General features: G+C 55.0%; 1 protein-coding gene across 1 annotated transcript; it reads left to right on the forward strand.

Annotated features, from left to right (window-relative positions):
* Positions 1-5: 5 nt before the first annotated feature.
* Positions 6-12,540, forward strand: TTI1 (TELO2 interacting protein 1; the record flags this gene model as incomplete). The annotated part of the gene is given in 9 exon segments (XM_010194963.1): positions 6-1,684; positions 1,686-2,170; positions 2,632-2,817; positions 3,602-3,750; positions 4,985-5,083; positions 5,085-5,126; positions 6,503-6,707; positions 7,426-7,513; positions 12,435-12,540. Coding segments are annotated over 9 exon segments (3,039 nt in total), but the record flags the coding sequence as incomplete, so codon positions are not given.
* Positions 12,541-12,554: the final 14 nt, after the last annotated feature.

Consider the following 12,554-nt stretch of genomic DNA (forward strand, 5'->3'; position numbering starts at 1 on the left):
TGGGCGGCTCGGCGCTGCAGGAGCTGCAGGAGTACGTCCTCTTCCCGCTGCGCTTCGCCCTGAAGGGGCCGGGGCCCAGGCGGGAGCGCCTGGTGCAGAGCGTGGTGCAGTGCCTGTCCTCTGTCCTGGCCGCCACACGAGTGAGGAAGCCGGAGCTCCTGCGGGAGCTGTTCTCCGAGCTCTGTACGTGCCTCTCCCCCCCGTCCGGCCCGGGGAAACCGGCCTGGCTGTCGGAGGACTTAAAGCTGACTGTGATCCAGGCGCTCCACACCTTGATGCATTCGGCTGACGGGGATGTTATCCTGTCTCTCTATCAGCCTTCCACCCTTCCTCTCTTAGGATTCGCTGTGTCTGTGCTGCTGGGCCTAGCAGAGCAAGAAAAAGCAAAGCAAATTAAGATCTCAGCTTTGAAGTGCTTACAGGTCCTAGTTCTGCAGTGTGACTGCCAGCAGCACCAGTGCCTAGATGAAGACGAGGTGCAGCAATGTGGGGATTTGTTTGCTTCTTTTCTGCCTGGGATTTCCATTACGCTGTCTCGGGTTATTACCGGAGACATCAAACAAGGTCACAAAACCACTGTTTCTGCCATCAGACTCTTTTATCTGCTTGTTGGCTCGGTGATGGCTGACGCACAGCTAGCCAGAATCCCAAAGAATAAAGAAAAGCTGCCAGTGGAGCAAGGCAGAATATCAGAACTAATGGTCCACAGAGGACCTGACTGGAGCAAAAGTACTGCCGAAAAACTGTGTCTCCTCCTGCACAAAATAGTTGAGTTTTCTTCAGTTCACCCCCACTGGAAAGTGAGGCTGGAGCTGGTGGAGCTGGTCCAGCACTTGCTGAGGAGCTGCAGTCAGTCGCTGGTGGACTCGTTCAGCCATCTGTTAAAGGCCTTGGTTGGGCTGGTGAGCGATGAGAACGGCGAAGTCCAGAGCAGGTGTAACGAGGTCCTGCAAGGCATTGCAGAGCACAGGATCGTCACCCAGAACAGGGCTCTGGCCGACGTCCTCTCCGAGAACCTCCACTCCCTTGCCACAGCTCTGCCTCGCCTGATGAACTCTCAGGATGACGCGGGCAAGGTCTCCACTCTGAGCTTGTTGCTCGGCTACCTGAAGCTGCTGGGCCCCAGGATTAACATCGTCCTCAACTCCACGTCCCACCTCCACCGCCTGTCCAAAGCGCTGATGCAGGTCCTGGAGCTGGACGTGACGGATGTGAAGATCGTGGAGGAGAGACGCTGGGGCTGTGAGGGCGCCTGCGGGCCCGCGGGCGCCGTGCAGCACGGAGCGCTGAGGGGCAGATGTCAGAGGAAATACTTCCGCTTCTTCGCGGGGGAGAAAGTTTTCCAGCTCCTTCAGCAAGTTTGCCGTGTTCTCGGCTACTACGGGAACCTCTACCTGCTCGTGGATCATTTCATGGGGCTGTACGGCGAGTCTGGCGCGTACCGAAAGCAGGCAGCGATGGTCCTCAACGAGCTGATTGCGGGAGCTGCTGGACTGGGGGTGGACGTCCTTTGGGAGCGGGAATGTTCGCTGAACATGGATGATCTCAAAGGGTCCGTCGTGTCCATTCTCGATGAGTACACAGACCAGGCCAACTGGTATTTGGTCACGAGCATCGATACAGAAGAAGTCAGCCAGGAGCGCTCTGTGCAACACTCGGGACTCGCTGCCCAGCCAGGAGGCGCGCCTCCTCCCGTCCCCAGAGCCGCACGTAACGGCCCGCACCATGAACAGCAACATCTGGCAGATCTGCATCCAGCTGGAAGGCATCGCCTGCTTCGCCGCTGTCCTCAAGAAGGAATTCCGGTTGCTCCTGCTGTCAGCTCTGTACCCGGTGCTGGAGAAGGCTGGGGACCAGACCCTGCTCATCAGTGAGACAGCGCTGGGGACGCTGGCCGGCATTTGCGAGGCCTGCAGCTACGACTCCGTGCAGTGTCTGATTAACGAGAATTCTGACTACCTGGTGAACGGGATCTCCCTGAACCTGCGGCAACTGGCACACCAGCCTCACGCTTCCCAGGTCCTGGACACGATGCTGAGGCACTCGGATGCCAGCTTGCTGCCGCTGGTAGAGGATGTGATCCAAGACGTCCTGTCCACGCTAGATCAGTGTTACAGTAACCAGGCTTCCACTTTCCTCAGGGTCCTGCACTCAGTCATGGCAGCTTTAGGTATCTAAATTATGTTTACTTGTGTAATTTGGTCTTTGGGTAACTAGGAATATTGTCTTTGACCTTTTGGCTTGCTGTGGGACATTCCAGGTAGCTGGGGTACTGCAGTGAGATGGCAGCTTTGCTTTGCTCCGTGGGCCAGCTCTCAAGCACAGATGGCCAACAGGTTCCCCTCTCCACAGCAGTTTCTGCAGGAACACGTAGTGGTCGAGAAAGGATGGATTTGCTGCTCCCATAAACGCTCTGTAGAAGCCAGTGTAGTGTTTTCCTGTGTACATGGGGGTTTTAACATTCTCACACCACCAGGGAGGTGACAGTGATGTGAAAGCAGGTGCCTGAGTCCGTAGTTCAGTCCCACAAGACCTGAGGGTCGTGTTTGTCTCTCAGGGAGCCCGTGGTACCCCACTGACTTGCAGGAGGGGGTGGTGGTTGCCTGCTGACGGATCCATTCTTTGTTGCAGTGCGGTGGTTTGGCCCATCCTGCAGTGAGGAACACCAGGGCCAGACAGACGAGTACCACAGCAGGACTTTGTCGCAGGGGCGGCAGGCGGTGACGAGCCAAGAGATGGAGCAGTTCTTCCTTGACTACATCAGGCAGAAGCAGATCGCAGAGGGAAACCTTCCTGACACGGGGGATGAGGAGACAGGTCAGTCCTGTGTGTGGCTGGAGAAGAGTACGTCCAGCTTGGAGAAAGACAGGGACCTCGGAGGTGTCCTCCTGTTGGCTGGGGCCTCGGGAGCGGGCTGAAGGCCTGGCACAGTCCTGGCAGGCTCAGACCTGCTCCTGTAAGGTGCTGCTGGGTGCTCTGGCTTCGTTCTGTGCATGGGGGCAGAGGCAGTGAAAGGTTTGCAGCTCGAGGCTCCTCCGGCTCTAGGACGCTAAGCACACTTTGTTTTTCCTTACCCCATAACAGGCCATTTGGGCTCAGGACCCAAAGTTTCCTCTTTCCTGAGTCCTGCTGTATTCTCCTCGCCCTCCCTTGGGAATCCCTCTGCCATTTTCTTCTGGCTAATGAGGCCACCACTCCCTTCTCACTTGGCCTTGACAGGCCCTGCAGACATTTGTATAGGAACTTTTTAGTCTTTTCTGGGCTATGCTGCAATCCTGACCTTTAAATACTTCATCTTTAAATACCCAGGCTTTTCACTTTTAATAAAAATCAATGGGAAATAAGTCCATGGTGGGGAGAGACTGCAAATGTCAGACCAGCTGCACTGTCCAGCAAAGAAAGCAAACCTTCCCTAGTCCCACACTGTTAACTGGATCCGACACTCCACTTGCAGAGCTCGAGTGTAGACTGGACTATATCTGAACACGTTAAAAATGCCAAAGCCCTCACTTGGGAATATGCAGAGTAGCGGTGGGTGGGGATTGTCGTCCTGGAGCTCCCAACTCATTTTAATGGCTTCAGTAATGGTTTTGTCTTCCAGATGAGGTCCCCCCTCTTGCAAACCCGGAGCTGAACGCCTCTGACACGGAAGGAGAGGCTCCGCTGCCCAGCCACGCTCAGCTGGCCAAGGATGTGATGGGGAGGTGCATCCACTTGCTGTCTGACGGGAGCCTCCGCGTGCGCCTCAAGGTTGGTGATGGCAAACGCCGGCGTTGAGGGGACGGGTGGTGCCGTGAAGGGGGCTGTGGCTCAACAACACAGTGCACGGTGCGTGCTGGGGGTCCGGCCGTGATGAGGTTGGTGCTGCCGTACGCTTATGCAGGACCCAGCCTCCAAACCTGGCAGGAGAAAGGTGGAGTTTCTGCGAGCAGCCAGGAACGGCAGCCAGGCTGAACAGAATCATAAGGGCGGCTTCGTATCCCGCACCTTCCCTTGGTGCTCACGATAGCGGAGTCTTGTGCCTCAGCCCTTGATCGAGGAGGCAGAAGCTTATGAGGTTGGTGCTGCCGTACGCTTATGCAGGACCCAGCCTCCAAACCTGGCAGGAGAAAGGTGGAGTTTCTGCGAGCAGCCAGGAACGGCAGCCAGGCTGAACAGAATCATAAGGGCGGCTTCGTATCCCGCACCTTCCCTTGGTGCTCACGATAGCGGAGTCTTGTGCCTCAGCCCTTGATCGAGGAGGCAGAAGCTTCTTTCTCCCATCCCCCTGCCTCAGACTGAGGAATGTTTCTGAAGTTGCTGGGCTGGTGATAAGCAGGACTAAAAGCCTGGGTTGTTTTAATTATGAAAATCCTTTGAAGGTGGCCTCCTTTTAAACTGCAAAGCGAGACAGAAAATGCAGCAGTGAGGCATAACCCAGATTCTTTCCGCAGAGGCCCCAGCCCTGCCAGGTGATCCTGCTGCCGTGCCACGGGAGCGGGAGGTCCTAGCGCACAGCTCAGCTGGGAATCGCGCCCTGGCTGCAGCCCGGCTCTGTAGCCCAGCACAGTTGTGTCACTGTGCTGCTTGTCCCTTCCCAGCAGGCCTGTGCTCTGTGCACGGTTCTGTTTTCCCAGTTTGTGCTGAGGTAAAACACCCTTTTGTATTAAGGGTAAAACCATACCCTTTTGTATTAAAACCCTTCTTTCTCCTGGCCCCCTGGCGTGACACCAGGGATCTGCCTGCATGCCTGACGTTGCGGGCACTGCAGCTCTCAGTGTCTGTTACCCACCCCTCCTGCGCAGGTCCTGGACGTGCTGGAGCTCTGCGTAACGGTGCTGCATCCTCACGGAAACCATCTGCTTCCCATGGCTCATCGCGTCTGGCCAGCTCTCGTCACCCGGCTTTCTCCTGGCCCCCTGGCGTGACACCAGGGATCTGCCTGCATGCCTGACGTTGCGGGCACTGCAGCTCTCAGTGTCTGTTACCCACCCCTCCTGCGCAGGTCCTGGACGTGCTGGAGCTCTGCGTAACGGTGCTGCATCCTCACGGAAACCATCTGCTTCCCATGGCTCATCGCGTCTGGCCAGCTCTCGTCACCCGGGCTGATTAGCGATGACCCTCTGGCAGTGCTCAGAGCCTTCAAGGTACGGCAGCCAATCTCTGCCAGCAGCCTTCAAGCTGGTGCTTGGACGGCGAGCGGCTCAGGCAGCGCTGCGGCCGTGAGAGAGGCCCTCGGCTTGTGGAGTGATTTTTAATGTGGTTCAGAACACAGGGTCACCACCCCGCAGTGGGTCGGCTTGTACCGCTCCCACCGCAGCTTGTCCACAGACAGGGCCTTGACACAGCTCCTGGGGAAACAGCAGCATTGGTGGCTGTTGTAGGGAAGAGGAAAACTGTTCTTTTACAGCTGTCAGAGGCGCTGAATGGTGCAACCTGCCCTTGCTGGAGCCAGTCTCAGCACCCCCTTTGGCAGTCTCAGACTGATGAGAAGGGTTTGTTTTGTGACTGGGGCACTGGCAGGGGAGGGAGAGGTTAAGCAGAGACTCATACCAGCGCTGTTAAAGAGCTCCTGACCATGTCAGCTGGCTGCATCTCTTCCTGATGATGACTTGGACTATAAATCACGTTTCCAGAGGCTGCCAGTCCTAAGGTGTCCCAGGGCTTCCTCTGCTGTGCAGAACAAGAGTCATTTTAGAATCCTTCAGGGTGAATAAAACAGTTGTGATTCCCAAATTCAAGAAGCCATACTAGAATTTCAGAGTAGCCATACCTCCCGTGTGCCTGCCCTAAAAGGAGGGGGAGATCACAACACAAAAACTTACTGGTTCTTGAAAATTTCAAGGGATCAGTACAATCAGCACTGAGTCTGGGTTTTGTTACAAGAAATCCTGTGTCTTCCTTCCCAATTCTCAGGGCAGGAAGCGTAGTGTCAGCGTAAGCCAAACATGACACCACCACCTCAGTCGGGCACACAGAGACCACGAGCTTGGTGAGGCTCCAAGAGAGCCCTGCTCTGGCCATGGGGTTGGTCCCATGGATCCCCCCTCATTTTCAGCCATATTTAAGGCCACTCTAGGCCAGTCTGGTTTTCATCCTGGGCACACACCAGTAGTGCTGGTGCCCTGTGCTGTCGCCAATTGGCCCCTCTCTTTGCTGACACGTCTGTAAAGATGGGCTGTCTCCACCTGAAAGGTGATTTATATTTTAATGGCATTTTCCATCAGAGGCTGCTCTAGCAATTCCAAATAAAACTTCACAAGCTGCTCTTCCCTCTGCTGTGCTGATGAGAAGGGCAGCCCAGGGCAGTTATCCGTGTGAAACGCAGAGCAGGGTGCAGGTCACTCTGCATCGAGCATTCTCCCTCTGCTCATGATGGGAAACTGGCAGGGGGTTCACGTTGCTCTCAACTGCAAAAACGTGATCAAGGGAGAACAAATGCTTTCTCCCCACGCTGGTGAAGGTTGCTGAGCTCCCAGACCCATACCTGCACTCACCCCAGTAACTGGTGTTTCTCCGCTAGGTGCTGTGTACCCTGGCTCAGAGCTGCGGGGACTTTCTGAGGCAGAGATTCTCCAGGGATGTCCTGCCTAAGCTGACCGCGTCCCTCCTCAGCCAGGCCCCAGTGAGCGCCAGAGCCGGGCCCGTGTACAGCCACACGCTCGCCTTCAAGCTGCAGCTGACTGTGCTGCAGGGACTGGGGTCTCTGTGTGAGAAGCTGGACATGGGTGAGTACCAGGGAAGGTGCAGGGTGTATGAGGTCTCTGCCAGACTTACCTCTCCTTTCATCTCAACTGACCTTATCATCCTTCTGCTGCCCCATGGAGCTGATGTCCTGATCTTCTCCAGCCTCATCATGTTCAGGTCCTGCTGGACCTTGATCTCTCTTCTTTGGGAGCTCTGTATGGAGGGGCCGGTTGCTCTTTGCTCCCCAAGAGACAAATGAGACAGAATATTCCCAGCACCTTGCAGAATCTGCCTGCTCATCTCCCTCATGCATGAGAAGTGGGTATAAAGAGGAGTGCCTGGGGTGCTGCAGGTAGGGCTGTTGGGCCATGCTTTGTTCTTCGTCAGCTGAAGAACAGGAGCCCAGGTGAGGCTGACCTGAGTGGTTCCATTTTGGGGCATCTCTCTGGGCGACCCTTTAAATGCAGCACATCAGATTCCACTGAGCGAAAGTCTCTGGAATTCACCTAGGTTACATTTCTGGAGCCGACTTTGATGAGGGAGAAGGTTTGCTGGCTACTCACTCTTTTCCTCTCTCAGTGCCCTTGATTGCTTTCCTAGATTTGCAGCAAGGTGCTTGAGAGGTGAGGTCAGAAGAGCTGTGGGTCAGACAGTTCAAAGGCTCCGAAGCCTCTTGCTGCCAATTTAGAGCCGATGCTGTCAGGCAGCAGCCGCTGTGTAGGTTACCTCCTACCCTTCTCCTCTGTTCCGTTCCTGCAGGCGAGAGTGACCTGAATAAAGTGGCAGATGCCTGCCTGATTTACCTCAGCGCCAAGCAACCCCTGCGACTGCAAGAAGCTGCCCAGAGGTAATGTCTCTTCACTGCAGGTGTGTCAGGTGTACAGATAGCGTGGGCAGAGGGAGCACGGTAACCCCTTTCCTTTGGCACCTTCCCCACTCCTCCCTCCAGCACGTTGATGTCCTGTCAACAAGGAAGTGAACCCTTTTCTCTGGTGGAGAAAGTATCATTTACTACCCACAACGAGCTGGAGAGGTTGACTTGCCCTCAAGTTACAGCTGTTCAGATTACCTTGCAGTGCATCTGGGGACAGCCGGGGTAGATGTGCTGCTTGCTTTTTTCTAACTCCTATGCCAGAATGCTCTTGGCCCACTGGTGGCATAAAACCGCAGAGGGGAAGACATCTGTGCAAGACGGGGACAGCAGGGGAAGATCTGCTGCTTGCTTTTTTCTAACCTCTCCTATGCCAGAATGCTCTTGGCCCACTGGTGGCATAAAACCACAGAGGGGAAGACATCTGTGCAAGACCAGGCATTCCCGTGTATTTTATCACTTAACACCTTGTGCAGGCAGGGGATTTACTTCTGTTATCCTTCCGTTCTCCGTGGGCTCCTGTGATCGCTTCATCCAGGTGGACCCCAGTTTGTTTGGGAAGCTGTCAGCCCTGGCACAGCCTTGCTCCAAGAAGGCTGGGAGAGGTTAAAAGAGCACGAGCAGTTTAGGTGAGCACACATCATCTCTGTGAGCTGTTGACAGACACGCTTTGCTGCTCGGTGCTCAGAGTCCTGGTCAGCATGTTCCTGCTGGCAGGATAAGAAATCACTCTTGGCATGTGTTGTCACCTGGAAACAAGGCCGGAGATCTCGGCAGACAAAACGAGCGCGGTTGCAGAACATGGCAGGGAGTAGGAGCGCCGTGCGTCTCCGTCTCCATCGCTGCTGAAGGCCGGGGTCCCAGGGAGGAGCTCCCTTCCCTTTCACAGAGCACAGCCCCCGGGGGGCGAGGGGCTTTTGTGGGGCTGGGCAGCAGCTCAGAGGGCGAGCGCTCTCAGAAGCTGAGGCTGTGCCTTTGTTTGTGTTCCTGCGGGTGAGAGGAGGTTTATTTTTACCTTGATGGCTTTTGTTGCATCGCAGCAGGCTCCCGGCAGCGTTTGTTCTGCAGAGGGGCTCTTTGCTGTAGGTTTGCGTGCCTTTAGCACAATAAAGCGTTCCTCTGTGTAAGCAATGCTGGAATGGGAAGCAGAACACCGGGATGGAGAGATATTTGGAGTGTTGAGCTTTTAAATCATTAACAAAGCAGCCTGAAAAGCTGCGCAATTTCCCCCCGCGGCAGGGGTGGGGGGAAATACTGAACTAGCCCTGTGATGTGGTACAGCCATTAGAGGCTGTATTGTGGAGCAAGCTCACTGTTTTTAGAGAAAAAGGGCAGCAGAGTTCAGGGCAAGTAACATTTTTCTCCTGTATGTTATTTTTTCTTCTATTTTAAGGGAAAAATGCAACACATTACACTGCTCCCCCCTGCCTTTGATGCACCATACGTTACATACTGCACTGAACAGTGGTCTCAGTGTAGCTGTGTGGTGGACACATGCACACACCGAGGCATGGATCGTGTCTGATACGAACCGTGCACATGGCAGGACTCGTAGGGGTTTTTTGGTTTAGTCCTGTCTGATCCCTGGCCCTGGATGGATGCAAGGTAAACACATCACAGTCACTTCTAACCACAGTGCACATGATGGGAGGTTTCAGCTTGGAGAAGCCAACGTTACTTTGCACCATAGCAGGGATAAGACTCGCTCACTCCTCAGCCGTGCCTCAGTTTCCCTTCTCCAGCTGCTAAGCCACCAGATCCCCATCAGCGCTGGTCCTTGCCCATGTGTGCCTGGAGGCAATCCTGCAAACTGGCACCAGTTGTTGTGTGTAAAGCCCTTTCCATCTGGGCAAGGGCACCGTTATTATCAGGCTGCTATGTGAAAAATCCTGCATTTTAAATGCTTCTAAAAACAGACAGACCAGAGCTAATCTTAGCCACAGCGCGAGTGCCAGCATACGTCACATAACTCAGCTTTATCGCCGCAGAAATCATACAAGGTAAAAAGATGCTCGGCATCGGCTTGCCATATTGATTTACACCGGCTGGCCTCTGCTCAGCCTTTGGTTCCCGCTGCACTGGTGAGTTGTGACCTGCCAACAGCAAGGTCAGGGCTTGCAGAGTCGGCAGCAGCTCCGGGAACCCTGCGCTGACCAGGCAAAGAGGCTGTCGCTATGCAAAGGGCTCAGTGGCCAAGGTGCTGGAGCCACAGGAAAAAAAAAAAAAAAAATAAAAAAAAGAGGAGTTCTGGCCGTCTTCCAGGGATGTTACCATGCCCCAAGGAGGCCGCTTAATCCCATTTATGGGACCCTGTGGTTTTATTAGATGAAGCAGTGGGAGTAAGTGAATTTTGCAGCTGCAGCTCCGTGCAATACTCAACAGGCAAAAATAGACGCTGGGAAAAAAAAGAGCTCCAGCTTGTCTGGGGAGGGGAAAATGGGACAACAGGCTTTGTAACAAGATCGCTGCTGGGAGTGTTCCAGGAGAGGAACATTGTCCACAGCCCGGGAATAACAGTGCTGAAGGGGCTTCGGGAAGGTTGGGGCACATCTGTGCCTTCATTGACAGCAAACCAGGGCCGCTGGGGTGAAGGGAGCAGCCGAGGGGGACATTGGGAGCAAGGCAGGGGGAGATGGACTGAGCTGAAAGTCCCAGCAGGTAATAGAGTGATGAGAAGCTCGGGTTTAAGTTGTGTCATCCCTGACGAGCTTTTCACTTTGGGGGAAAAAACTCTGAAGGAAGAGAGGTTAAGAAATTGCCATTGGCCGATGCCAGCGCTGGACAAACTGCTCTGCATTTTCCCAGCTGAAAGGGGCTGTGCTGAAGTTTGCGCTCGGTTCCTACTGGGTGTCTACAGCCCGTGAAGCTCGCCATTTGGCCTTTCGCTCGGCAGCCTGCATAGGAACAGGGTTGTTTTCCAGAGGCAGAAATAATTCCCACAGTTCTCGCTAGGTCAGTGGGGAGCTGGACCTGAGCGTTCAGCGGAGGCGCACAAGCCACGTCCTTCGCCGGTCACGGCCGTGCCTTTGCTTAGCGCTCGGGAAAAGGCAGGGCACAGAACAGCCAGGCTCTGCCATGTGCCGGAGGATAAGTTGTTTAGCACGAGTGGAACAAATACCAGCTATTTTTGGCTGTTTTTACATACCAAGGTTGATTACGCAGCCTACACCTCTTGGTTTGGTGGGGTCGTTTATTGGGTACTCATTGACAGCCGTCATTCGTGAGCTGAAGCACAGCAGAACCGCCACCTGCAGAGGGCAAAATTCAATAAAATTATATTTAAGTGAAGGAAAAAAAAACAAAAAACAAAGAAAGCAACAACAGAAGACAAACCTGGATTAACCCCAGGATTCCTTGCCATGGAAACAGGTTGCTTAGAAACTACTCCCCCCCCCCCGAGTTAGTTTGAAAACGCAGAAGTCAAGTTGTTGTTTGAGCTGCACAGCACCGGGGCTATCGGAGAGAACCACACGCCTCGGGCCAGGGCAGCGGGGTTCCCTGGGACCAGCGCATCCCCCCAGGGCTGCGCTGCAGCGACTGGAGGAGGCTGCCGGCCGCTCCGGTGCGGATGGGGCTGCAGGCGCCTTAGGAGCAGACACCGCATGCAAAGTCTCCCCTCGTCGCTGTTCAGAGACCTGCGCTGCGGGGAGGCAAGGGGCGAACGGCAGACGGGGGAAAGGAACAACTTTGGGTGCTCACAGACAGCCACAGCGTCGTTGGGAAGGGATGAGGGAGCTTCCTCATGGCTCTGTCTCATTCCTGTGCATTTCCAGGTTACCCATGGCACCGTGTTCCCTCTCAGAGGGATTGCTGCTGCTCTGCGCGGGAAGCGAGCTCACTTTAGGGGTAAAGCTCTTAAAGAGAGGTGCTGACCGCGGTCAGGTCTGGATCTTGTGTGGCTTTTGTAGCGGTGGTCTCTGATTTTAGAGGAGATTTCTGTCCTGTGCTGCTTGGGGGAGCAGCCAGAGCTGACTCAAATCCCCCCAGCTGTGGTTCTCCGTGGCCCCATCGTTTCAGTAGGAGCTGGGGACCCAAAGGTGTGTGGTAGGATTCACTGAGGGCTGGGGAAGCTGACCTGTGAGTTTAGGGGGAGCACAGAGCACTCAGCACCACGCAGGAAGAGGCCTTGCAGCCTGCAGATGTTGCTTGAATTCTGTACCTGGCACAGCCAGAGAAGTTAATCCCAGTTAACCCCAGTTAACCCCAGTGCATTAAACCCCAACACCAACCTCGCCAGCCCGCAGCAAGACCTGGTGGGAAGGAACAGTCGGTGCAGGTGATGCTAATCGACCTTTTGCTCTTCTGCTCCCGGGATCTTCCTGCTCTGCCCCTACAGCAGCTGCAGTCGAGGGGCACACTCAAAAGTCAAATACCCCTTACCTGGGGCATTGAAAGGCAAAGCAAAAACCGTCAGCACAACAAAAAAGCATTAGAGGAAGCTGTCCTTCCTCTATTCTGTTGGTAATGAAGCTTTATTTTCGTTAAAAGATAAAATCCTGCTTTTGGGAGGCAGATAATAAGGATTTGGGATGAGGGGAGAGCTCGCATGAGCCAAAAGCCCTCGGTGCAGCATCACCTTCACCCTGCCCAGCCTGGACAGCGATCCAGAAACACCCTCGGTTTTACCACCTCATGGGCTGACCCCCTCGCTCCCCAGAAACCAGGGAGAGTAGTGAACAAGGAAATCACCCTTTACAGGAGCTCTGCAGGAGCGGTTCCCAGACCACGCCAGCGGTGCTAGCACATGCCAAGTGCTGGAGAGGCAACAGCAGCCAAGAAAGGCTCCCAGTCTGCCCAGTTTGTAGAGGCAAAACCAGAGCTGGCACCCAGCGGGGTCACCGAGCCAATCCGGATGCCTTCTCCTGACTCCCCTTTCTTGCCTCCCTCTTTCCCAAAGCATTTTCCTGCACCTGATGCGCGTAGACCCCGACGGCTCCTGGCTGCTGCTCCACGAGCTCTGCTGCCCGCACCCCTACGAGCCGCCCCACCGCACCCTGCGGCCCGTGGAGCTGCGGGG

Source organism: Mesitornis unicolor, unplaced genomic scaffold (genome assembly GCF_000695765.1).
Source record: "Mesitornis unicolor isolate BGI_N332 unplaced genomic scaffold, ASM69576v1 scaffold37201, whole genome shotgun sequence".
In the NCBI taxonomy this organism is placed as follows: domain Eukaryota; kingdom Metazoa; phylum Chordata; class Aves; order Mesitornithiformes; family Mesitornithidae; genus Mesitornis; species Mesitornis unicolor.